The sequence below is a fragment of the Cavia porcellus genome, unplaced genomic scaffold (genome assembly GCF_034190915.1).
Source record: "Cavia porcellus strain 051 isolate PalLab524CR breed Dunkin Hartley unplaced genomic scaffold, mCavPor4.1 scaffold_29, whole genome shotgun sequence".
Classification (NCBI taxonomy): Eukaryota; Metazoa; Chordata; class Mammalia; order Rodentia; family Caviidae; genus Cavia; species Cavia porcellus.
In genome coordinates this window covers 10,828,935-10,855,923 of record NW_026947512.1, presented here as the reverse complement: position 1 = coordinate 10,855,923, position 26,989 = coordinate 10,828,935, and the positions used below count along the sequence as shown (strand labels likewise).

At 46.6% G+C, this 26,989-nt stretch overlaps 1 protein-coding gene across 1 annotated transcript in view; it reads left to right on the top strand.

The window, feature by feature from the left end:
- The first annotated feature begins 2,169 nt into the window (after window positions 1–2,169).
- The window catches only part of Tnn (tenascin N), a 64,300-nt gene continuing 39,480 nt past the window's right edge, over window positions 2,170–26,989 (top strand). Inside the window, exons 1-7 of the mRNA XM_063240188.1 lie at window positions 2,170–2,358; window positions 9,002–9,443; window positions 10,519–10,893; window positions 11,451–11,714; window positions 15,697–15,882; window positions 17,061–17,150; window positions 23,837–24,100. Of these exons, the coding sequence (XP_063096258.1) occupies window positions 9,035–9,443; window positions 10,519–10,893; window positions 11,451–11,714; window positions 15,697–15,882; window positions 17,061–17,150; window positions 23,837–24,100 (1,588 nt within the window). The 5' untranslated portion in view covers window positions 2,170–2,358; window positions 9,002–9,034. The remainder of the gene's footprint in view (window positions 2,359–9,001; window positions 9,444–10,518; window positions 10,894–11,450; window positions 11,715–15,696; window positions 15,883–17,060; window positions 17,151–23,836; window positions 24,101–26,989) is intronic.

Genomic DNA, 26,989 nt, shown 5'->3' with positions numbered 1-26,989 from the left:
AGAGAGGTGGCAATACCCTCTGAGCCCTGGACTGTTCCTCTGCACTTCCGTGAGAGAGGGAATCCTCTTTCTGGTTAAGTTGCTGCCCTGGGGAACCTGAGGAACTAGATGCTCTGGTTTAGCACTGGTAACAGAGAGAGTAGATGAAAACTACTCTTCTGGGGTGAATTAGTGAAAGGGAATTAAGAATAGAACAGTTTAAGGGAATAGGAGTTCCCAGAAGAGATTTTCAAATTTAAGAAGCAGAGAAGAGCTGGGGATTTAGTTCAGTAGCAAAAGTGCCTGCCTAGCAAGCCCGAGGTCATGAGTTCAATTCCTGGTATTAAAAAAAAAAAAAAAAAAAAAAAGAAAGAAAGAAAGAAAGAAAAGAAAAAAGTTTAAGGCAGAAGAGAGATGCTTGGGGCAGGGGTGGCTTTCTGACCAGTCACTGTTGTGGGCACATAGCAGGACTATGTTGGTTTAAGTGAAGAAGGGCAGAGAACTATGATTCCATCTGTACTGAGATGATCCAAGACCATGTAGTGGGATACATGGGTGTGTGGTGCACACCTCCATAATTCCAGCACAGGGAGGCTGAGGCAGGAGGATCTTAGTTTGAGCCCAGCCTGGTTGACTTAGCAAGAACCTGTCTCAAAGTTAAAAAAAAAAAAAAAGAAAAGAAAAAAAATATATATGGGAGGAGATGTGGCTCAGTGCAAAGCCTTGGGTTCAGTGGTTAGTATCACACACACACACACAAACACACACATGCCCCATAGCAACAAAAGCAACTGATCCTCACTGAGTGTCCTTGAGTTGAATCTAAGTTCTTTATGTGCATCAACTCAGTCCTTGCAGTGGTTAACACACCTGCTTGAAAGGGGAGTAAGGAGAGGCACACAGAGGTTGCATCAAAGGTCATCTGCCGGTAGAGAACACAAGCTTCACATTCAGGCACTCTGGCTCCCCATCCAACTGAGACTGGGGAAAATGAATAAATCCCTTGACCCACCTTGCTTGCTTTCATCACAACTTTAGAGGTCACGAGCCTAAGCAGCAGGTGACCAGTGTCCCACCAGCTGTGCTCTAGGTAACCCCTCCTCACGATGGTACTGGCTCCCTAAGCCATTCTTCCGAAACTTGGAGGCCACTTGTGTCCAGCTCAAACCTGTGGAAGCTACCCACCCATTTCTGGGGCCTGTGCAAATGTCAGAGGGTGACCCTTTCACACTGGAAGGCTGAAACTCCCCCCAGAGTGCACTAGGGCTGCCATCTCGTGAACATGCATCCCAGGGAAATGGAGGAAATTTGACTCTACGTGCAGACTCCTGATTAGATCACTTGTCCTCACCTGCAGTCTCCTTTCCCCCCATGTTACACTGCCCCGCTTCTTTAGTTCCTTTAGTAACCCTCAGGAGGACAGTTTGAGACCCTCTCCAACCCCCGACTGGCTGCCTTGTGAACGAACAGAGTTCATTGCTTCAGCATTGGCCTCCTAAGTAACAAGCAGAAATGCGGCTGGCTATCAGGAAGAGCGCCGAGGGAAACTCTCCCGTCCCTCTTCTCTTCTGTCCTCTTCCTTCTTTTTCCCCAGCAACACTCAATGGCTCCATGTGCAAAACAGAAACCCCTTGGCTTCTTCCAGAATCTACCTCAGGCAGGGCAGCCATTGAAATCACTCTGGTTCATGGAAAGCACAAAAGCCTTTCTATCTGATGCTGGGTGGGCAGCTGCTGGCCTTACCTGGCTCCCAGGTGGCCGGGGTGCTGGAGGCATCAGCAAGCTGTGGTGCCAAGAGCCCCAGATCTCTGTCCTGGCTCTCACAGGTGTGACAGGATGTGGGCGGAGGTGGGGGTCAGAGCAGGATCTGTCCCTGTGAGCCTCTGCTCAGCCCTTTCTGTGCTCTCTTTTCCTGTTTTAAAGAGAGAAGACAATAAGTCCTAGGGCGCCTGGAAGGAAGGTGACCTTATAATGCATGTTCAAACCCTAAGACTCAGCTCCTGGCCAAGAAACATGCAAACTTTTTTAATATCCTTTTTCTGGATCCACTTAAATGGAAACAGCCTCCAGTATTTTTAGCAGCTGCGTAATAACAGTAAGAAAGAAGATGAAAATGTATATTTTTTTCTCTTCTAGTTGGAATAAGAGAATGAACTGCTCAGCCCTTAACAGGAAGGGAGCTCTGCTGGGAAGGGAGGAAAACACCCCAGTCCCTGCTGGCTCCTCCTCTGGCCTAGACAGGACTTAAAAACCCAGGGAAAAGATCCGAGCAGAGAAGCCAGCGAGGGGCCGAGCAGCACCAAGGTCTCTGGCACCAGGGTCTCAGCACTGGGCGCTCAGGGGAGGCCGAGCGCGGGAAGCAGGGCGGCAGCCTCCCAGGTAAGAGCCAGCCGTGCAGATTTACCTGCCAGGGGAAGGTGCCAGGCGGTGACTGGGGTCAAGGCACGCAGGCAGTGTCATTTAGCTTAGACCTGAAGTAGAAAGTGCTGCATTTCCCAGGATCGTCATGTCTACTGCTGTATTCTGTCCTCAGTCAGGGCTCTGGCCTCACCTGGCAGGTGCAGTCTGTGTTGAACCAGATTCTACCTGGTGCAGTACATTTTCAGATAAAAGACTTGAGTCTAGCACGTCCTTCTCTTGTGTTTTCTTTGTTGACATCTTTATAATATCAGAGGCATCTTCTTTTTCGTAATTTCTTACCTGTTATCTTACTGCTCTTTTAAATCTTAAAACAGAACTTTTTTTCATTTGTGATGAAACTATTAGAACTTTCCTTTTTTTGTTATGTGTGTGTATAGATTAAGATGATGTTTGCAAATCCACTTGAAAGGTTTTGAGATTTATACATATGTTTGTTTAGATTTGAATTATCATTTGTAAGACAACTTATTTTCTCTAAGTTCCCATACAATGTCCTCACAATGTCTCAAAGAAACATCTCATGAGTGACTTAGCAAGACCCTCTTTTAAAATATAAAATAAAAATGGGCTGAGGATGTACTCAGTGCAAAGGCTCTGAATTCAATCTTTAATGTAGAAAAAAAAATGAAAAGAAAAAATGATGCAATAGACTAGGTTTTAGAGGTCTGACTTTTTATTTACACATAACTTTTGCATTTGGGAGAGATTTAGAAGAAAGAGGGAGGAAAAAATAAGTAAGAATAGGCAGAATTTCAATTAATGGGTTCACTCATGTATATAAGCATGAAAGAAAAAAGAATGTGCTTCTCCATCAAAATAACAAACGACCCATATCTAGACACAGACTAGCACCAGGGCTCAAAGTTGCTGGATTCTTAGAGAAGCCAAGATTCCACCAAGATACCAGGTGACACCTGCTCATCCAGAGCTATGCCCTGGTAACTGGCAGAGCCCAGGATCTGTGCAGAAGACCCAGTGCCTTTGGCAGCTGAGGGCTCACTGCAGACTTGGTGAAGGTGACAGTCTTGGGAAAAGGGAATCAGGGAGAAGTAATGCCACTGCTGGGATCTTTTCCCAGAGAGGAGGGAAGAAAGTCAGACATTCTTCCATACAGCTTTGAGTCCTGCTGTGTCCCCAAGTTTGTGGGCTGTGGCTGACTCCCAAAGTAAGGAAAATAAGACAGATAACTCCAAATCATCCCATGGCTTTTGGTTTCCATTTTGCTGTCCTATGGTTTGAAATGTAGGCTAGACGGAGGTCTGTTCCTGTCTCCTGTGCCCAAGGAAGTTATGCCCAGGTCCATGGAAACTCTTAGCATCCACCGCTTACGCCAAGAGGGTCTGGCTGCAGACACGAGATTGCGGGTTAGGTTCTGTAGCAGATCTGGAGCCACTGGTCTGGGAGCTGATGATGTTAAGATCTCAGGCCTGGTCCTTGAGGGACAGGGGCTTTGCCTGCCTCCACCACAGTGGACTCATGCTAATGCTGACCAGCTGCCACCTACAAATGTGCCCAGCGAGTGTGGCTGGAACAGCACAAGTCCTTGGAAATTAGCAAAGCCACTCCTCTTTGATGGAAAGCCAGAGCTTTAAAGTTCGTCCAGTTTGTGGAAAACCACATTGAACTAGAGAGAGGAATTGTAACTTGTCATTACGTGCCTCTCCTTCTCATGCAGCTGAAGCACATTTGCCATCAGATGTCCTTCACGCCTGTGGGGAAAAGAGCTAATTGTGAATCAAGTAATACTTAGTCATTCTGGGAATTGGGTATTCGGTTGGAGGCGGGGAAGGAAGGTCTCTGAATTTAGAACCTGTGTCTATTTTATCTTCTCATTGTGGATGAGCCTGATCCAAAAAGCTAAAGGAAGAAAGTCCTTCTGTGAAAAAGTAGCTCATTCCTATGGGGGTGAATGGATGTCTTTGGTGTTCAAGGACAAGTCTGTTTGTGTTTGTTTTGATTTTTTTCAGTGCTGGGGATTGAATATTGAGCCTTGTGCATGCTAGGGCAGGCTCTGCCATTGAGTTACTCTTCCAGCCCCAGAGAGAGAGGTTTTAAGGTGCTTAGCGTTTAGAATCTGGCACATCACAAGTGCTTAGAGAATGGTAGATCCCATAATCATCACCCATTTGGGCCCTTGCCAGGCAGGTTAAAATTGGGTTGGCAGAGAAAAACAAGCCTGGGTTGACCCCTGAGAAAGCATCGAGTGCCAAGGCTGGAGTAGAGGCTCCCACATTTATCTTTTCGGCATCTGGCAGGTAGCAGCCCCCATGGAGAGTTCTGCAGGCAGATGGTTATTGCCCAGAGGTGAGAGTCAGCTACAAGCACTTCCCAGGCAGACCCCACTGAATTCTGAGTGCAGGAGGCCGGAGGATATGTTATAGAGCAGATGCAGCTTTTCACACTAAGTCTTTTTCCTTCTCACCAGCACCTATCTTGCATCCTACACGAACACCTAGGTAGACAGGTAAGTGTCACAGAGGCTGGAGATAAGAATAGTTGTGTGCACTGTAGTTGATTCAGCCAGATGGGGGCTGGCTTAGAAACACTGCTCCCTTGGGCACACACCAGCACATGGAAGGAGAAAGAGGCTGAGGTGCATTGGTTGCCTGAGATCTCCACTCCAAGATGCATTGAACTGGGGTTGGTTCCTCAGCCACTGAGAATTTGCTATACTGAAACGAGCACTTGAGTCACAAGACCTCTGAGTCACCCAAGGCCCGAGTTGTGGATCACTAGCAAAATATGCCTAAGAGAGTGAAGGAAAGAGTGACTCGTTTGCCAGTGACATTCGTAACACCCGTAAATCCCTAGCCATCTCTTTTGATTTTCCTTCAAAGGTCAGTGATGTCCACCCTGTCATTTGGGTAGAGAGTATCTTAAGTGACCGCACTGGAAATCCATGATAATACAGTTTTTCTAAAACCCAAAGCAGTGCTCTCATTTGCTTGAGGTTAACCATAGTCAGGATGAGGTAATGCGGCAGTCAGAGAAAGCCCAGACTTTAACTAGAAAGATCTGTAATGGTGGCCAGCAGTTGGCTACTGCTGTCTTCAGTATTAGTGGTATGTTTCCCCGACCCAGGACATGTGTCCTTCTGTGTTGAGAATGAAGTGATATAGAGGGCACCCAACCTTGGGTTGGAGAGGACCATCGGAACTATGGGTCCATCCTTCTCTGCTGACTCTGGTTTGGTTGACGTCAGCCCCACGGGCCAGAGGTCTTGGTGCACTTGTGTGTAGAATTCTGAGGGGGGATTTCCAGCTTCTCATCAGAAGTGACTGGACTTATCCTCCCTGTGAGGGAAACAATTCATCTTTCTGAGACTTACCCTGGTAGTGCTCAGAGAAACACAGGCACAGGCAAGGGCTCTACCCCTGACCATACCCCAACTCCAGCCCCTAGTTATCAACTTATCAATGGTTTATTGAGTGCCCAGCATGCTTTGAGTTTCCTGGTTTATTTTATTTATTTATTTACTTTTAAGAAAGATCTCACTATGCAGGCCAGGCTAGTCTTTTTGTTATTTTAATATCAGAAAAAGATAAAAATGATACAGAATTTGAAAAAAATTATGAAATTAACACTAGTTAACATATTTCGTGTTATCTTGAAAGTAGTTGTTTTGATCACAAGACCTAGGCATAAAAAATAATCAGTAAGACAATGAAAACACAACTGTCCTTTTTGATGAACCAACAGAGATTAGTAGTATATCTATCTCATACATACATACATATATATGTATATATGTATATATATTCTTTTCCCTTCTTTCTTTTCTCCTTTCCCCTATCCCACTTGTTGGTCTTGAACTTGCTTATGTATCCCAGGCTGGCCTCAAACTCACAGCCATCTTCCTGCGACAGCCTCCCGTGGCTGGAATTATAGGTATGCACCACCACACCTGACCTAAGTTTCCTTTATTTTCATAATAATCTATCTCTTAAAAGAAATATGACAGGAAAAAGGAAATTTTGTGCTTGTTTTTCCCTTTCTACAGTACACACTGAAGAGAGATGAAGAACCCAGGCCTGGGACATAGACCTGGTGTGCGATCCCATCTCTGCTGCTGACTAGCTGTGTGTCTCTGGTCAAATCACTTAACCTCACTGAGCACTCATAACAAAGAGTGCAGTCAATTGATAGCCACACTTTGAGGGTAAAATGAGACTAATGCAGGTGATGAGGCACAGTTCCCATTATCTAATAAACAGAGGAATTCTAGTAACCTTTATCTAATTCACAAATACCTGGTGAGATATGGAGATACAGAGTGTCCAATATAGTTGGTGGCATCGCTGAGCTTGCAGGGATAGCTGAGACATATGTGGAGACTTGGAAGCAGTCAGTATCTAGCTGGAAGTTAAAGCTTAGAGCAGCTACCAAGAAGAACTGGAAGCCTGTGACATCGGTGACTCAGGGCAGGTTGAGGGGGACCAGCCAGTCAGCTCGAGGTGGGCAGTGTGCCCCTTGAAAATCCTGTGCAGAAAACCTATATAAAGTAGCGTCTGGCTGCCACCATCCCGCACCACCCAGTGGCCTCCTGCAGTCGGAATTAAAAACGTGATCAGCCTCAAGACAGCCAGTCCTGGGAACCCTGGTTTCCTGTATGTAGATGGCCTTGGCCTCAGGCATTCCAGCAGCATTTACCCCACTTTCTGTGGGATGTTCCATCTCACTGGAATAATAACCCCTACTCAGAAACAATCCTGCAGCGTTCCTCTAGGTGGCTTTGGTGCCCCCTTGCCACTTTGCCCCCTTAGGAGCTCAGTCTGCACTGTGCTTTGTTCACTGGAAAGTGGATGGCGTCACCCCTTTCTCATGCTGTTCAAGGAGCAAAGTCTCCTGTATGTGTTGCAGCCCAGTGCCAGCAGCTTCCCGGCTTGTTCATGACACTTGACAGAGTTACGGTTGAGGGTTTCCTGTCTGTCTCCTCTTTTGAGCAATCACCCCGCTCAGGAAAATCTGAGCTCAACCTGTGGGATCTGAGAGGCTCTGATTAGAGTGGATGTCTCCTTACAGTGCAGGACAGGTGACAGGAAGATCTTCCACAGGAGCTTCTGAGAGTTCTCATTTCTAGGCTTCACAAACAAACACTGTGAGATGGGGCTCTGGACAGCCTTGCTGTGGTTTATGGCAAGAGTTCCTTTTTTTTTTTTTTTGTATTTGTTCAAAACTTCTTCAGAAAAACATCTGCATTCCATTTAGGTCTCAGGGACAGAGAGCAGGGGCTGGGGCTGGGTGCTGGATGGAAGGGGTGGGGAGAGAGTACAGCTTTGCTGCCTCTTATTGTCTGGCAGTTCAGTCTGAATGACAGAAACTCATGTGCTGCACTGAACGCAGTAGGTGCTTTAGTGATCACTGATCACTGTGTTGCTGTGAGGACCCCAGGAGCACACAGGGGTTAGCAGGGCCACAATGGAGACTCGGCCCTGCCCCCTCCCAGGTTTGAGTCTGTAGTCATTAGCAGCAGATTAGTGGGATTTTTTGTCTTTTTCTTCTTCTTTTTTTTTTATTGGTACCGGGGATCGAACTCACGACCACACACTTGCAAGGCAGGTTTATGCCGCTGAGCTAAATCCCCAGCCTCTAGATTAGTGGGATATTGCACAAGGTCTCAGTTCTCAACCTGAGCATTAAGCGGAGAATTGTTATTTGGCTGAACTTTTAAGAAGGCAATTGGTGAAACAACATTATTTCTACACCTGCCACCCACCTGCCCACATCTGCCAACGCCCCACCTCCCCTAGGAATTGTGAAACAACATTATTTCTACACCTGCCACCCACCTGCCCACATCTGCCAACGCCCCACCTCCCCTAGGAATCACAAGCTGATCCCTGAGCTTTCCTGGCTGCCTTTGGTCTTAGAAGAGATTCACTTTTGTGAAGGCAAATCCATTCCAGTATTAGAGCTCAGTCCCCTACGGCCCCATCTTTTCTTCTCTCCCAGCTGAAGCCCAGAACCAAAATACCTCCCGTGCTGCTCTAGAACCCTATGTGGTTTCTGCAGAGGTTCTGCTCCCTACCTGCCAGCACCTCCTGCTATGGTTGCCCAGGGCACGTGTGCCCACCCATGCCACAGACCCAGCTGCCCTCTTGGAGGCTCTGATGGGTCCTGTTCAGTTGGCATGAACTTGGCCTCTCCAAATCCGAGCTGCAGGCTTCATCCTCGGAAGCCTCCCTCCCGTCTCTGCCAGAATGCGGAACATTCCAACCAAGGTCCTCCTGGCCAGTCAGGCACCTGTCTCTTGCCACCTGCTGTTCACTCTGATTTACCCTCACCTTCCACGAGAGCAGCTTCCTTTCAAACGTGGAGATGCTTCTTCCTCACAGTCCAAATCCCAGGGCATTGAGAAATGCACCCCACCCATTCCATTCTATCCTCTGGGCTTCTGGGTCAGCACAACAGTCACTTTGGAGGCAGGAATGGGTGATGTGTGAGCAAGAAAAGGAAGATACTTGGTTCAGAGCGTCAGGAGAGATGGGATGAATTCTTTCTCGCAGTTTCTCGGCTTCCTGTGGACTCTTAGAATCTGTTAAAAATGCCAGTTTCCTTCAGCAGATCTCATGGCTCTCTCTGCACCTTTCTTTCCGCACAGCCCTCCTGGAGGGTCTGCTCCATCTCTCCGAGGATGGGTCTTCAGGGGACTTTCAGCTTCCTCTTAGGGCTCCTGCTTGGCTCTGTGCTCCCGGTGACTTCAGCCCCAGCCACGCCGGAGCTGCGTAACTGCAGCCACAAGGACCAACAGGTCACCATCAGCCACAACTTGAACATTGAGGTGAACAAGTCCCCCCTGGTGCAGGTGGAGGTTGACCCGAAGTTGCTCAGTGGTAATGGGACTTCACTCTTGGCCACGGGGGAGGAGGCAGAGGGACAGAACTTCGTCTTCAGGCACAACATTCGCCTTCAGACACCGCAGAAGGACTGTGACTTGTCAGATAGCTTCCAGGATCTCCTGGCCCGGGTGAAGAAACTGGAGGAAGAGATGGCAGAGATGAAGGAGCAGTGTAATGTCCAGCGCTGCTGCCAAGGGGCCACTGGTGAGTGTACCACCTGGTGTCCATTCAACACTTAACAAGCACCTACTATGTGCCAGGTGCTCCATCAGTCTCATGAGTGCTCTGAGGCTGGTGTTCCCACCTCTCATTCTGAGGTTTCTCGAGGGGGCCACTTCCCTTCTCTTTATGGGTGGGTGCATCTGGAGGCCTGAACAGGGACCAGCAGCTCTTGAGTAGACTCCTGGGTTAATACTGCTGGATGCAAATGCTTCCAGGGGTCCCCTTACCTATGGACCCAATCTCTTCTCAAAGGGGAATGGAGGAAAGTTGTCGGGCCCAGTGTGACTTTAGGCAAACTTCTTGTTCCCTCAGCTGTCTGGTGAGGGTAATTTTCCAGCTAGCATCATCCTGAGAACTAGAGACGTAGGTATAACATCCCTGGCCTATGGTAAATATTCAGGAAGTTGGAGCTATTAGCTATAAAGTGATACAATTTCATTTTTATGGTAAAGTTTCCTATGCCTACCCTTTTCTAAACATAAACTGCCCAGACTGCACTAGATGACAGTGAGTACCTTGTTCGGCACACATTTTTATACCTGAAGGAACTGCCATGGTGATCAATCCTTGTGAAATGTCAGATGCAGTATTAACAGCTGAGGACATGGCCATGGATCAAACAGGGTGGACCTGCTCTGGGGCGCTCAGCTTTGGGAGGGTCTTTAGGAAGGAACATAGGTATTCTGAGAAGCAGAAGGGTCCAGGCCCCCACCCTCAGGAGAAAACAGTCTAGATCTCAGTCTGGATTTCAGTCCACCTTCCTGGCCAGCGTCCCACCACCAAAGGAGCCTGTAAGTCCCTTTCACAGAAAGGCACTGAATAATCACTGCCCTCTAGACGGAAGGAACCAGGGAATTCACTCAGGAAGGGCAAAGGGTGGAGGCGGTTGTGTAGCTCCCTAGGCCAAGGAGAAGCACCCAGCAGGAAAGCCGGCCCAGTCTCCCCTGGGGAGCCCATCCTCCTCCACAGTCGTGAAGCCACCGTCTTCTCCAACCTGCCTCCAAGCAAGGCTCCCACCCCCACGCACTGTCTACCATGCTTCTCCTCTTCCTCCCAGATCCGAGCCGCCACTGCAGCGGGCACGGCACCTTCTCCCCCGACACCTGCAGCTGCCACTGCGAGCAGGGCTGGGAGGGCGCCGCGTGCGAGCTGCCCACCTGCCCCGGGGCGTGCAGTGGCCACGGGCGCTGCGTGGACGGGCGCTGCCTGTGCGACGAGCCCTACGTGGGCGCCGACTGCGCGTACCCGCCCTGTCCACAGAACTGCAGCGGCCACGGCGTGTGCGTGGGTGGTGTCTGCCACTGCCACGAAGACTTCACCTCAGAGGACTGCAGTGAGCAGCGCTGTCCCGGCGACTGCAGCGGCCACGGCTTCTGTGACACCGGCGAGTGTTACTGCGAGCTGGGCTTCACTGGGCTCGACTGCTCCCAGGGTGAGCGCAGAGATGCATCCTTGCGTTCACTTTCCCTTCCCTGAGGTCTCCCCGAACGTTTAACCATCAGCTGCATATAGTCTTGTGCAGTGGTCCCAACCGCTTACAGCAGAATCTTCTGGAGGGTTCTTTAAAACAAACTGCTGTAATTCCAGCACTCTGGGAGGCTGAGGCAGGAGGATCAAAAGTTTAATTTCTGCTTGGGCAATTCAGCAACTTAGTTGGACCCTGTCTAAACAAATAAACAAAGGTAGGGGGTCTGAGAATTTGCATTTCTACAGTAGACCTGCTGGTTTGGGCTTGAGCTTTGGGGACCCCTGGTCTTCCTTGTAATCGAATGACCACTGCAGGGCAGAGAGTCCATATTGACTCCAGCCAGATCACAACTTCCTGGGGTGTCTGTGTATAGACAAGGGTTCCACCCGCAGGCCCACACCCTCCCAGCCCACCCTGCCCTCATAGTGCTAAGCACGCGGCAGTGCTGAGTGGGTCCTCACTGGCAGGGATTTCTACCCCTTCGTCCCGGCCCTCTCTCACCTGCCCCTGTTTTGCATCAGTCATCCCCCCTCAGGGCCTGCAGCTGCTGAAGAGCACCGAGAACTCGCTGCTGGTGGGCTGGGAGCCTTCCAGCGACGTGGACCACTACCTCCTCAGCTACTATCCCCTGGGGAGCGAGCTCTCCGGGAGGCAGATCCGGGTGCCCAAGGAGCAGCACACCTATGAGATTCCTGACCTGCTGCCTGGGACCAAGTACATCGTCACCCTGCGCAACGTGAAGAAAGACATCTCCAGCAGCCCGCAGCACCTGCTCGCCACCACAGGTGAGGAAGCAGCCAGCTGACTCTGCTCTTTCAGGAAGGGCCCCGTACTATTTTCTCTACTCTTCCCACAGACACAACACTCTCTGTTGATCAGGCCATTGATCTAGTTTTGGGTTGGAAAGTTAGGGTTGCTTCAGTCCTAGATTCTGAGAAGAGTTCCAGTTCTCTCTCCCCGCTCCCTGATTATGGGTCCTCCGAGCCTGTAATGGCATCCTGCCCAACTGGGATTCAAAAGGTCTCGGCATCCCTGAGATTGCTCTGCACTCTGCCCTAAACCCCCACCAAAGCCAAAGAATTCACTTACATCCTTAAGCCCTCCCTGGGCCTCCAAGACCACATGAGTTTACATATAGGTATGGAGCTGCCAAGATTGCCTGTATCAATGAGCTCCATCTCGGTAGGAAAGAGGACACATACGGGCAGTTTAAGGAAGGGGTTTTTTACAGAGGTATGAGTGACACTCTAGTTCTAGCATCATTGGGATCCACCCTTTCTCAATGGGGCAAAAGAGTGGGTGTTAGTATTTGGCCCCAGAAAAAGCCACAGTCATTTGGTAGAGGCTTGCAGGCTTTCCACTGTATTCCTGCAGGGAGGAAGTGAAGATCAGTCGCCTGAACTCTCTCCGGCTCTCTGATCTGCTGGTGACCTCTACTGGCAGGACTCAGAGGCCAGAGGGGAAGGGCCCTGAGTTAATTCCTAGAGTCCATAAATTGAAAAACAGCAGAACAGAGAACTGGTGAAGGCTGGCTTAGAAGGACAGGAGAGGTTTAATTCCATGCATGGTTCTGGTGAATTCAGGCTATGGTTGGTTGGCTCCAGGCAGAAACATGGTGGAAGGGTGTGGTGAAGCAGAGCTGCCTGGCTCTTGCCTGTAAGAAAGCAGAACAGAGGAACAGTGTCAGAGAGGAAGGGACAGGGACCAGACAGAGACCCAAGGCTACACCTGCATGACTCGCTGAGCCACCACCAGCAGTGGGTTCCATCAGCCCCCTGAGTGTGTTCTAAAGCCAGTCAAGTGGGTCCTTCACCCTAACTGCCACACCAATGCACTAGGCTTGCCCCTTGGTTAATGCAAATCCAGGAAACAGCCAAGAAGTAAAATAATGGAGAGAGACTTATTACCTGCATTAAGTAAGGAGAAGCCCAAAGGTGACTAAAAGCGGTGTTCTCCTCTGAACAAAGAAAGCAAGGAGTTTTTATTGAGACAGTTATTCATGTAAGAAATACTCCTTATCACATGTAGAAATGCATCCAGTCCTGAGCATGCTCAGGTCATATATCTCATGAAAAAAAAAGTGTCTGACTTGAACACCTCTGCAGGAGGAATTTAGTATTATAATGAAAAAGTGTGAGTCAGAGTGATTTGACCATTTTGTCTGGTTTCTTGTCCATCTCTCCCAAGACCTTTAGTTTTAACAGCTGTTTTTTTGTGGAGGTTCTAGGACTCAGACTCAGGACCTCAGGCTTGCCAGGCAGATGCTATGCTGCTGAGCTTTATCCCTGGCATCGGTTTTAACAGTTTTGAAGGCAGTTAACAGTCTTAAAGGGCAGCAGGTTTCCCCTTGAGTTGAGTGACTCTTATCCACTTCTCCATTTCACACATTTGTGCCAAGTTCCTACTGTGTGGTAGGCTCAGTACAATGTGCTGATGACAGTTCAGTGCCTCCATCCTGCCCTAAGCTCCTGGGGAAGGGCCCAAGTGGATGAGACTTTGGATGCATTTATGTTTGCAGAAACATCAGGTTGTGTGTCCTAGTTTGGAGGCAAGAATAGGGCAGAATGGGGATGGACAGCACTGGAAAAAGCTGGGGGGGAGAGAGAGAGAGAGAGAGAGAGAGAGACAGACAGAGACAGACAGAGACAGACAGACAGAGACAGACAGACAGACAGACAGACAGACAGAGAGACAGAGAGAGACAGACAGACAGAGAGAGAGATGGCAGCTTGAGGGCACAGTTTGTGAGGACCTGCGTCAGTATCTGCAGCTGGAGACCCCTAGAAATACCCCTGTAGTTGAACAGGGTTGATTGTTTTAGCCTGGCAGAGTGCCCACCATGGAAAATCATGGGGATACCCCAGTAAGAGGGTTCAGGAATGGAGTGATTATAGAATTTGGGTTGGGTTAGCTAATTTGGGGGAAGATTTAAGGAAACAGGGATTTGTTTTGACTGGTTGCTTTCAAGAAGTGGGGGTAATTCTGTGGTTGGTATCTTAGCGAATGTCATGTAGAGGCGGGCTGAAACTTTAATTGGGAAGAAGTAGCTGTCATTCCCATTAGTCAGGAGAGGGGATATTTGGTCATTAGTGGAACCAATAGCAACTTTTTGTGTTCAGCTGTGGTCACAGAAGAGATGTTTTTGTCCTGGTCTAGTGTGGTCGTGGAGTGGCCTTGTCTGATGCTGAGGTTGAACTGGTTATGTCCAGGGGGAGAACACCACGCTGTGAGAGCCAGGCCAGCTCCTGGCCAGCAGGGGCTGCTTTCCTCCTTCCTCTACTTTTGTTGTGTCTGTGTCTGTGTACAGCCAGGACAGTGTCTAGCCTCCCAGTGACAGACAGGGACATGTATTCTGAAAGTTTAGTCCCTCTAAGACTTGTAAAATCCTGTTACTGTGAGGTTTGTCTTTCTGTCTAATGTGATTCAAGTTAAACCCATTATTTTTTTTTTTCCTCCTAGGGCAAGCTCAGACTGAACAGTACTTATCCCCCATCATAGTCTTGAATGCTCTCATCAAATCCCTGTGTTTTCACTGGTGACTCCCTCCCAGCTCTCTTAAGCCATGTAGGACTCTTCTTCAACCCTTCAGTCACCTTCATTACTCTCCCCGTCACATGACCCTCAGGGAATTCTGTCTTTGCAGGAAATCTAGAAACAGAGCAGGGAGGAGATTTGGCAGGCAAAAGCTGGTAGTAAGAGGAAATGCTTGGGAGGAGAGGTGCAAGGAGGTTCTTTATCCACACAGGAAAGTTCGGTCCATGCAGGCTGAGGAACATTGAGATCAATGATTCACACCTTCCCTGATGTACTGGTTTCCTGTCTGTCTCCTTGACAAGTGATCATCCAGAGTGAGCAGAAACTTCCAGAGAGTTACGGTGGAGATGAGACAGCAGAGTGGACAGGGCTGGGAATCTAGGGGACTTACGTCTTCCCTGTTCCAAATTTCAAGGCCAACCTTCCTCTTCAGCCTGGGATAAAGCAGTTGGAATTCAAAGTGCTCTTCAAACATGCTAGCGCTGTCCTCCAGAAAGCTCTTCTGCAGGAGCAGAAGTCTATTTCTTGGTATTAGTTATTACAATTTCCTGTTTTTTCCAAGTGGAAGGGCAAACATTTAGCCCTAAGTTCTTTCCTATGAATACAGATGTGTGATAACGCCTTATTCATAGCACAGATCGTACATAGGTACATGAGAAGAGATGTGGCAATACTAATGTCTGTTAGAAGGGGCAAAGAGGATACATAGAAAAACCAAGTTAGATGTCTCCTACTTGATTGTTTTTGCCATAGGTCAACCTTTAGTGGGGAATTTTAGGGAAAGGGCTATAATTTGGGTGCTGGAAGAGGGAGCTGGTATAGAAAACTTGAAATGTCCCCAACTTTACACGGAAGGGCCGTGTACCTCATCCCGAGGTTTTCTGTGAGGGTGGGGACTTGGTAACCAAAGGGTAGGCATTGGTTAGAGCAGCCTGAGCCCTGGCAGGGTGGTGTGCATGGTTGGCCTGAGTGCCATGGCTCAGCTTTGCATAGTCAGCTTGGGCAGGAAGGGCTGCATGGCCCCTGATGGGATGGGGCACCAAGGTTTTCTCAGAACACAGTTTCTTTCCATGGTGAATATGAACAATAGCTAGTTGTTACTTGGGTGGCTCTGAGAGCCCCCTTAAGCTCTGAGTGGGTCAGGGAGGGAGCTGAGTTGGTACTGAGGCCTGTTTCACACCTTTAGGACCTCTGCTCATCACTTTCTCTTGCCCTCTCTGACCCCTGGCCTAGATGTTGCTGTGGTTGGCACTGCCTGGGTGACAGAAGAGACTGAGAACTCCCTTGACGTGGAGTGGGAGAATCCCCCAACTGAGGTAGACTACTACAAGCTGCAGTATGGCCCACTAACAGGGCACGAGGTGGCTGAGGTCACTGTACCCAAGAGCCATGAGCCCAAGAGCCGATATGACATCACTGGTAAGAGTTGACAAGGGGGACATGAAATGATGCTGGGGATGCTGCGTGGGGACAGTGTGCACAGAGGCCCCCGGGACCTTCTCTCTCAAACCTGACCTCGAGACCGGCAGGCACGGGCCTGTCCCCGAGGCCTGCAGACTGTGTCCCAGCACCCCAGAGCTGGACTCCCAGAGCACCTCATTAGCAGCACACTTTGGAAATGTTCTCCCAAGTGAGACCATGTCTGTGTATTAGGACGGATTTGGTAGCATGCAGACTTGCCTTTTGGGAGTATGTGTGTGTCTGTGTTGAAGTGTAAGAAGGTGGTTGAGATTGTTTTGTTGAGCATGATGCCCAGAATGATGTATCAGGAGGCCTGGAGTGGAGACTCTGAGCTCATTCTGCTGAGAGCTGGAACTCGATTTTATAATGTTTGAAATTTATGCAATTTTCGGGGCCCTCTTTAAAAAGTGCATACACTGTCATGAGTATCCAGTTAGGCACGGTGCTTTGGAAGAAGTCCATGAGACTGAGGGTCCTGAGGGCTATTTGCCACTGAGGGCTATAAGACCTCTTTGAATCGTTTTTTTGCCATCCACTCCCCCATTCCTCCTTGGGAGAATGTCTCTTAGCATTCCCAACATTTATGGAGTGGATGAGTGGAAGCCCTATGCACGCTGCTGTTTGACTTCCTCCCACCAGTGGAGCCTGAATGTTGTCTCATAAGGAAGATTCATTCGTATTGCAGAGAGGAGACCAGCTCTGTGCAGAGCTGCCTTTGGGTCTGAGCTGTTACTAGGGAATTGAGAGAGAGAGAGTGGAAGTGTGGAGAGAGCCCTGGGTTCTAGGCTGGCTCTGCCTCTGCAGAGAAATAACTTTAAAATAGGGGAAAATCTAGGCTATTACAATGAAAAAGAGAGGAATTTTTAAAAGAAAATGATTTTGGGGAACAAGAAAATATTGGGGCTGTACATAAAATTGAAAAGTAAATTCTAGAGGACCCAACAAAAAAACACCCTCCACCACTCACCCCTCATCTGTCCTGGTCCTCCTGCAAAGGGCAACCCCTTGATGGGGCCTCAGGTCCTGCTGATCATGGGATCAGAACCCAGCATCTACCCCTCACAAGAGAGATCCAGGGAAGAGCAGCGCTGCACATGGCCCAGAGCCTGTCCTCACATCCTGCTACCTATTTCCAGGTCTGCAGCCTGGGACAGACTACAAGATCACTGTGGTCCCCATAAGAGGAGATCTGGCGGGCACACCGATTCACCTGAACGGCCGGACAGGTAAGCTATTTGGAGGCACTGCGGATGTTTACTTATGTTCTTATTCTCATGTGTTTCTTGGATGACTCCTTTCTGAGAGAAAGTTCTGGGATTTACATGTAGAGAGGTGCTACCCCTTTAGCTATGAACATCTATTTTGAGGTGGGGAAAGGCAAACTTTTATTTCAAATTTTTCTTACCGTAGAAAATCTCCCCTAGAACCTTGATGTTAAAGGAACCAATGATTTCTGGCATTCTATTTTTTACTTATTTCAGTCACTGGTTTTAAGGTGCTTATTATCTTGGGCCTGGGGATACAGCTAAGGACAGGTGGTCTCTGATTTCTTTCTCTTAATGCACTGTTTTTCCTGATGTTCACACTTGAACAATCTGCTTTCAAAATGTATTAAAGATTACACAGGAGTGATGGTTTTGTTAGCATTTGTATATTGAGAAAATAGATAATGCCAGAATGCTATAAGTAATAACTTGTAATTTATTAATCAGAGCTGAATTTGGAAATGTTGTCAACATACAGAGAAGACCTCTATGCAACTTAGTTTTTAAACATTGCTTGAGCCCATACTGAATCGTGAGCCTCCTGTAATAACTCTGCTCCTGCCTGCCCCAGGCTGGGAACCCGTGATCTAGGATGTAAGGAAAACTGGGAGAGGATCATCCTTGGAGCTGTGATGGGAACTTGGAGTTTTGAGTATCGCTTAAAAAGTGTCTTAGTTCTTTTCAATTCAGTCCTGAAAGTAGCTTGGCGAGGTGGTGAGAATAAGGGGAAAAGGCACAAGACTTGAGTTCACCATTTCACCTACTTATCAGGCTGCCCAACTGGAGTGTGAACATTACAGTTGGGTGGTTTTGAAGGATAAGGTGTAATTTATAAATTAGACAACATAGGTCGTGTTGTGTGTGCATAGTGGACTAATGAAGAATTTCAGAGAGCTGGAAGATGGCAAGTATTTCCTGGCTTCCCATGGTTTTCTCTGTGGCTGTGAACTGGGAGTTTACTATGTTCCAGGCTCTGTATTTCCTAAGCACTTTTCATAAATTATCGCGTTTAGTTTTTATGGGAATTCTACAGAGTAGATATTACTATTTTTGTGGCATGCATGAGAAAACCAAGGCTCTGAGAAGTTAAACTCAGGATCACCAACTAGGAAATGACAGAGATTGGAGCTGGATGCATATTGTACAAATCTGAGCCTTTGGGTTTAGTCAAAAGTTAAAGCCCTTCTCAGTTCTACTCTCTGGAAGAGGCAAATGCTTTTTCTTTTTTTTATGTTGTTAGTGAAAGACAGAACAATTCACCTCTGATCCCCAAACTGTGTGGGGGCATTTTCCCCATGTACCAAGTAATTCTCCATCAAATGCCAACTGGATGTCCTGTAATTCAGTTCATTTCAGTTCAGCTCAGTTCAGTGCTGACACTAATAAGAGAAGTTGAGGGCTCAGTCTGGACGACAGTGATCTTAGCCATTTGAATAACCATTGTATTCTGGAGGGCTTCTGTATATTGTGAACCTTCATATATAATATCTGTGGTCCTTACAATAGTATTTTGAGTATTATTTCATGTTATAGGTAAGAGAATTGAAGCCTATAAAGTTTAGGAAACTCTGGGTGAGCTAGTGAACTCAAATTCACTTGAGACCACAGTTGCTAACCTTTCCAAAAGAAGAGCTAGAGAGAGTAGGAAGAAGGATAGATCTCTTTAAGCGCATTTTCTACAAATGATGCCTTTTGAATAATTTTGTTGCCACCATGGAAAATCTGTGGAAACGAGCCAGCAGGATGCATGGGTACAGCAGTTTAAGGTAAGTAACTAGCTTAAGGTGATTTGAACTCACCTTCAAATCAGTAGGATAGGAACTAGCTGCCCCCACCTCCCCACATCTTTGGCCCCGTGCTCATATCTCCACAGATTGAGTATAGATTGAAGACAGCCACTCCTTCCCAGCCCTATACTGAACCTTGTCATAAAGTGGAACAAACTTTCTTCACGCAAACAGAGCTTCTAATTGACCTTCTACATATTCATATTTTACAATTTATATTTCTTTGAGTTGGGGCTCACCTGTCTTCTACCTAACATATGTACTCAAGGGGAAGTTACCCATCAAGTTTTGTAGATTTTAAAAGCTGAGGGCGGTGGAACATACCTAGCACTTTGGGAGGCTGAGGCAGGAGGATCACAAATTTGAGCCCAGCCTGTGTTACTTCATGACTTAGTGAGATCCTATCTCAAAATAAAAATAAAAACAAGCTGGGGATGCAGCTTGGTGCAAGGACTTTCCATTCTACCTCAGTATAAAATAATAAATCGTACAGATACCATCTTAAATTTCTCTGACTCCTCTGACTTTGAATGACTCCAAGAAAGACCTAGCAGAGCTGCTGATGCCCAGCAGGTAGGAAGCTGCAGCCTGATGAGGAAAACAGGCTGCGGTGAAGAGAGCTTGTCTCGGAGCTTGAGGTACAGCTGTGGCTCATCTATGATTTGGCCAGCCACTTCAGCTACTGGAAACTTTTGCTTTGGAAAAACTATTTAACAGTCTGCATATCCCTTCTTGCTGCAGAGGGAGGTTTTGGTGTTATAGAGCTGGCATATTGTGGGGGTTTGCATCTCTGAGCTCTTTCCCCATTCTTGTGCTTCAACGTTTCCTGATTGTCCTGAAAGTCAAGGAGACCAGCTCTGTTCTCGGTCTGCCTGTGTGGACATGCTTTGCCTGTGTTGCCACGGGGCAAGCTTCTCAGAACACATAGGTAACGTCTGCCCTGCCACGCTGGGGACCTGCACCGGGGCCTGGGGGATTCGGGGTGGGGCGAGGAGGTGCGAGGCACTCTGGGATGTACAGAGGTGGGCCATTTTGGAAAGGGTGAGGGCCAGGGACTTCTGGAGCAGGGTGTTAGGATGTTCTCGCACTCTTCTGCTTACTTTCCCATTCCCAGTTCATCACTCATTTCCCCAGACTGAGATTTGGCCTTTGGAGGGCTCTAGTCATCCTTCCCTATCACGTGCAGCATCATTTCTTGAACAGAAAGGGGCAACAGTGCAGGGAGGGAGTCTTCTGTAATGTGTGTACTTTTTGTTTTTGGTACCGGAAATCAAACTCAGACTTCCCACTTGCCAGGTAGGTGCTGTGCCACTGAGCTATCCCACCTCTGTGCCTCTTTTCTCCTGGGCATCCTTGTAGCAGCTGCCTGAGCCTCCTGCAGCCCTGGATGGGGCTCTGGGGTGTCGGCATCCTGCTCGTCCCCTCTGTTTTCCCTTGACACTGTACTTGGGTTCTGTCTCCCAGAACCAACAGGCCCAGATCATGTTCTCTCTCTAGTTGCCTCTCCAAATTCCAATTTACTGTAGATGCTGGATTTCAGATTACAGATCACACTTTATTTATACTTATCTGTGATTCCATACAAACAGACCAGTGCTAGCGCAGCTCAGGATAGCGTGGCAGAAAGTAGAGATGTGTAGTAGATGGGAACTGGTTTAACTCTTGACTCTACCACTTAATGTGTCTCAAAACAAACTCGTGGTCCCTTCCTGTCTCTACCCCCTACTGCAAACTCTGCTCTCAGGCATCCCTGTCACTATAAAGGTTCACTCCATTCTTCAAATAGCTCAGGTCTCAAACCAACCAGTCGTTTTTTTTTTTTTGTATCCCATGTCCAGTCCATCAGCAGATTTTGACAGCGTTACCTTTGCCATCTCCAAACCCAGCCTTTCCCATGAGTCTCCTCCCTGCAGTTGTCCACGTGCCTGCTACCTTGCACGTACCACATACTTCCTAGGTGACCTTCCCTCTTGACCTGCTAAAGTTTGCACGGCAGCTAGAGTGATCTTTTTATCATATAAGGTAGAGTGCTTCATTCTTCTTTGTAAAACTGCAGAGACTTCGCATCTAATTTGTAATAAAAGCCAAAGTCATTCCCATGGCCTTCAAGGCCCTGCGCCTCCCCTCAGCCCTGACCTCGCTGGCCTCACCGTTGGCTGCTTGACTTTTCTGTGTCTCCTGCTGTCCTCCTCACAGAAGCAGCAGGACATGTGGACTTGCTGCTCCTTCTTCCTAGAATGAATTTCCCCAAAACTGCACCTGGCCAGCTGCCTCATTTCATTTAGGTCTTTGTTCAGAGGTAACCCTTTCAGTGTGAGATCTTTCCTGAATTCCTTGCCTAAAGTCATGATTATTGTTTGCTTCTCATTTTCTTTTTTTGTCTTTTTGGTACTGTTGATTGAACCTAGGAAATGCTAAGCTCACAGCCCGTCTCTGGGTTACACCTCTAGCCCATGCTCTTCATTTATGTTAATCTCTTTGCCTTGTCGTATCTGTTCTAGTGATACTGAACTCTTTGTTTACTGTTTACCTTCTCCCTGGAGAAAGTGAGCTCCCTGGAGAAAGAGAGCCTTTGGTTATTGGTTGTATTAGCTCCCAAAGTCGTGCTAACAATGTACCCAAACCTGGGTGGCTTCAGACAATACAGATTTCTGTTCACAGCTGTGGAGATTAGAGTTCTGATATCAAGGTGTCCCCAGGGCTCCCTCTGATGCCTGGTGGGAGAATCCTTCTTGCCTGTGGAGAAATCTAGCTTGTGGTGGGCATTGGGGTTTCTTGAGTTGTAGGTACATCAAGTCATGGGCTTTCCTCTCTTTTTATGTCTTTATATCTTTGTCCTGCTGTGCATGTTTGTGTCTATGTCCACATTTTTTCCTTTTACAAGGATGCCAGTCATGTTGGATTGGGTTTACCCTAATGCTTCATTTGAATTTTATTATCTCTGTAAAGACTATTTTTTTTTTTTGCTGAGGGTGCAATTCGATTCATGACACTACTGAATCCCCAGCGTTAATTAGACATTGGTGATGGAGGAAGAAGTTGATAACTCCTATAACTTAGCTGAGTGATCATAGACAGATTAGCTAACATTTCTCAGTTTGGCATGTAGCTATTGGTCTAAAAGTGGTAGCCTTTATTGATTTTTTGAACTGGTACAGAGGAAATCTGATAAATGTCTTTTTTTCTAAATCTGAAACTGAATTGAATTGGAATTTGATGAAAGAAGGTATAAAAAGTACCAGACATTTAATATACACTCAGCCTATGGCCAGTTGATTTACTGAGTGAAATATTCACTGCCTTTGGTGATGGAACATAATTCACCTTGACAGGCAAATAAAACACTGTGTTCAAGAAAGGTGTGTGTGAGAAAGGTACTTTGAAGCTGATATTACAAAATGGAACCATTTGAAGTTGTACCTTGTCTCGGGAGAGCCCTTGATCAAGAGGCCAAGAACTGCGTGGGGAGGGAGGAACATGTGTAGGTGTTTGTGTGTCTTTTGCCAAGAAGATGCTGGTCTGTATGTAGGGAGCCTTGGGCGGGAGACCCCAGCTTTGTTCTGTGCAGTTGTTTATCAGCAACTGTGCAAAGATGGCTTACTTAGAGGTAAGTCCAATGATAAGAAGTTGCATCATAAATTCGACCTGAAAAAGTGGTATTGAAATGGACTAAATTATAAAAAGAATCTATAATACAAAAATATAACAAGAATAAATGTCAGGTTCAGGAAATATAGTTTATACAGATGAACTTGGGGTAACATGTCTTAATATGGAGGTTCCCAACCTTTGATATGTATCAGAGCTACTTAAGAGTTCTTTCTTTTCTTTAGGTTTTTTTAAAATCAGTTTCCCTATATAGTATAGACTGGCTTTGAACTCACGATGATCCTCCTATTTCAGCCTCCACAGTGCTGGGATTACAGGCATGCACCACCATTCCTGGCTGCTTGACAGTTTTGAAAGTTTATTTATTTATTTATTTATTGTACCAGAAATTGAACCCAAAACCTTGTGCTTGCCAGGCAGGTGCTTGTGCCACTGAGCTAAACCCCTAGCCCTGAAAGTTTACTTTAAAAATAGAGATGCCAGAACTTTCTCAAGACTTTCTAACGTGGATTGTCTAATGATGGTACTTAGCAAATACTGACCAAAGTTCAGAACCTCTGGGTTAGTAGGAACATGTGTGAAAAAGATTAGGGATTTTTTTAAGGTCGAGGACATATTACTAGAAAGCACATGTATGTTTAGGATATGGCCAACATATTGTTCTGGCTTAGTTTTTTATGAATATAAATGTCACATGGGCAGGGAGTTCCGCCCATTTTATTCATTCATGAGTGCTGAGTGCTATTTCATTCCCTGGCACATAATAGATGTGCAATGAATTATTACTGTGGAGATTTTTATTTGTGAAAGGAAAGGAAAGACCTTTATACACACATAATTGTCAAGTCTAGAAAGCAAAATTTAGAAAAAAATAGATAAAAGAAGTGAGTTACTTTGATTTGAGGAAAATTTGGAAGGGGAATAACGAATAGTCTTGAAACCTTTGTGGGCAGTCTCCTGGAAGAGGAATTAGATGGATTCTATTTGTCTGTCTAAGGTAGGCTTATTTAGGAGCTACACCTGAAGGAGTTTTTCTAATGCATTCAGTGATCTGAAAATACAGTGGATTCTTTTGTTCATCAGGGAGCCTTTTCTTAGAGGCCAGATATCTACCAGTCAATGAATGATGGGGAGACCACTTTGCATTGTACAATTACTGAACGGGGCTATAAGATGAACTAGATCTTAAAGCATCTGTGCTCTGGACCAGCCAAATACTCTATCTAACTTTTTAAATGTGTTCTTATGAAGAAATTGATGGCCCAACCAATGTGGTCACTAATCAAGTGACAGAAGACACAGCAGTAGTCTCCTGGAATCCAGTGAAGGCTGAGATCGACAAATATGTGGTGCGCCACATCTCCCCTGATGGAGACAGCAAAGATACCGCAGTCCCCAAGGACCGAAGCAGCACCACCCTGACTGGCCTGAAGCCGGGAGAGGCGTACGAAGTCTATGTGTGGGCTGAGAGGGGCACCCAGGGAAGCAAGAAAGCTGACGCCAAGGCCCTCACAGGTAATGGGAGAACGGGAGCGTGACAAGTTTCCTCAGGGAAAGGAGAGGGTTGATTCTGAATCTGGAGGTCATTGCATGGACATGAGCGCTTTTGTTGGTAGGAATGGGGGAAATTTGCAAAGACAATTTTTAGTTTCATATTTATGATTATTTTCCTTTTTTCTTCACCTAAAACTGACGAGACCAGACTTTTTATTTGAAACAGAAGGTCGTTCTTGTTTGGGCTGGAATCCCATATGCACCTCTTTTAGAATAGATCAACACTTTCTCATTTTCATTTTTTGAACTTGAAAACTCAAAATAACACACTGAAAGAAAATTTGAATACTTATCTCAGTTTGTAGGGGCTGTGTAGGCACTTTGAATATAATCTGGAACGCTTTTTCAGACTATGGAAATAGTTTCCATCCTCTGAATCAACAGTCACCAAATGTACTGATTTTTGCCTTCACATTTTCACAAACTTAAGGGTCCCCACATTTCCCCCACTCATGCGGCTCAGCTTGTGCCTACAGGTGAGCCTGGCCATTCTTCCTGCTTAAACTTCCCCTGATGCTTCCCTGAATTCAGACCTGTTCTTGGTTCCTCCTTCAGGGTCCAAAACACTAGACAGGAAATCAGAGGGAAAGGATTCATTTATTATCTGGACACTGAATAGACAGAGGCTGTCAGAGAAGCAGGTGCATAGTTAAGAACATAGTTTCCGAAGCTTGCCTGCCCACATTTTATTTTTTTGTATTTATTTTTTTGGTACTGGGATAGAACTCATAACCTCACGCTTGCAGCTGCCTATGTTTTAATTCCATTTCGGCCATTTGCTAGCTGAGTAGCTTCAGGCAAGTTCCTTCAGCTTTGTTCTTCAGGTTCTTAGCTGGGAAGTAGTGCACAAGTGTCCCTGCGTCACAGAGGAGGCTTACCTGAGTTGATTCACATGGCAAGTGCTATATAAGTAATAGCAATAATTATTTCTTAGAATGGCAATCCACGTTTGGTTTTTGTAGTATTTTGTGTTGTGCAGCCTCCTGGGTCCCAGTAGGCTTCAAAGAATTGATCTTTTCTCCAGGCAAGGAGAGAACTTGACAGCAATGAGGCATAGGTTTGTTTAAAATCAGTATCAGCAGGACCGGGGATTTAGCTCAGCAGCATAAGTGCCTGCCTAGCAAGCACCAGGTTGTGAGTTTGATCCTGGGTTAAAAAAAAAAAAAAAATACGATCAGCAAACTTTCTGTAAAGGATTACAGAGTAAACATTTTTTAGCTTTGAAGACCAAACTGGTTTGGTTTCAGCTTCTCTGCCCTGTGCTGAGAAAGCACAAAACTAGCCATAGACAGTAAGTAACATGTAAATGAACTGGGATGACTAGATTCCAATAAAACTTTATTTATAAAGATCTGAAGTTCAGTCTCAACATTCTAGGAGGCTGAGGCAGAGGACTGCAAATTTAAACCCAGCCTAGTAATTTAGTCTAAGTGAAGTTTTATCTCACTTGAATGAATGGTCTGCAGTGATTCAGATTTTGGCTAGTGAACTACAGGCTGCCACCTCCTGGTTTACATTGTACATGACTTTCATTTTATTGGGAGTTTTTTTAGCATTGTGAGAACAGGTGGAGCAGAGTTTCTAAGACAACAGGGCTTGTGTTAAAGAAGAATCTTCCTGCCTTCAGGGGCACCAGCCCTCCATACGACATGGTACTGCTACAGGGGAAGGGTTTGGGTGTGGAGCTGGGCTCAAGATAAGAAACAGAGTTCTTGCCTGTGTCTTTGTAGTGTTCATAATCCTCTAGGTAGAAAAGACTAGTAAAAAGTACACTGAGTTATGTTCCGAAGGAAACAGATGTTTTTGCAGGTATAGTAACCTAAGGGGGAAAAGGGTGGCAACAAAAGCCTGAGGGTCATGGCTGGCAGTGGGAGGAGGGATCCTCTGCCCAGAGCCTGGAAGGACGGCTGGTGTTAACAGAGGAAGCAGTATGTGCAGAGGCCTCAGGTGTGAGAATGTGGCAGGTGAGAGAATGGCAAGTGCTTTTCGGGGTGGACAGATCTGTGAAGTGGTTCACAAGGGAAAGGTGAGGCTGGAGCATTAAAACCAACTCAGAGTCTCAGGAGCTAAGTCTTCTGTGCCTGTGTCACAGGTGTCTGCAGTGCACTCTGAGCTCTGTGATCCTGAAGGACGTTTGTCTCTCTTGGCTGCCTGCTCCACCGAGCTGGCATGCCGTGCCTGGCAAACAATGGAGCACAGGATGGAAGTGTGTTTGCCTTCCCAGGAAGATCAGCTTTCTTAAGGAATTGGTCTTTGAAACAGGGTGATAAAGACATAGCATTTTCTAACTATAGCCTTAATGACTTGGATTATCTTACTCTAAGGATTTATGCTTTGAGAATAAAGTGTCATTATACATGTCAAATGCCATTATACTAACAACTCACACAAACATTTACAATGCTTTATCTCCTTTAGTATTCATCATGGCCTATGAGGTAGGTAGTAATATTTCCTTCTTTATAGAAGTGAAGAAACTGAGACTTAAATTACATAATTTGCCACATGTGGGCAATCAGTAAATGGCAGAAGCCAGGTTCTAACACAATTGAGTCACATAGAAACCTAGGACCCACAAGTTGAATTTATTTTTGTTGGTCCAGATCTCAGATAACATCAACTGAAAACTCTCCTGGATCTCTAGCCACAGACATAATGTTTTATATGGAAAGAACTGACAGCTCCCACTCACAGAGTGTTTTCCTTGGGAGAAATATGAAGTGTGACCAAAACATACAGTGAATGCTTAAATTAGAAACAAAATTATTATAGTAGAAGACCATCACCATTGACCTCCCTCAGTGCCCCCTCCTTCAAACATACTGAGCCCATCATTCCGGCCACTTTCTG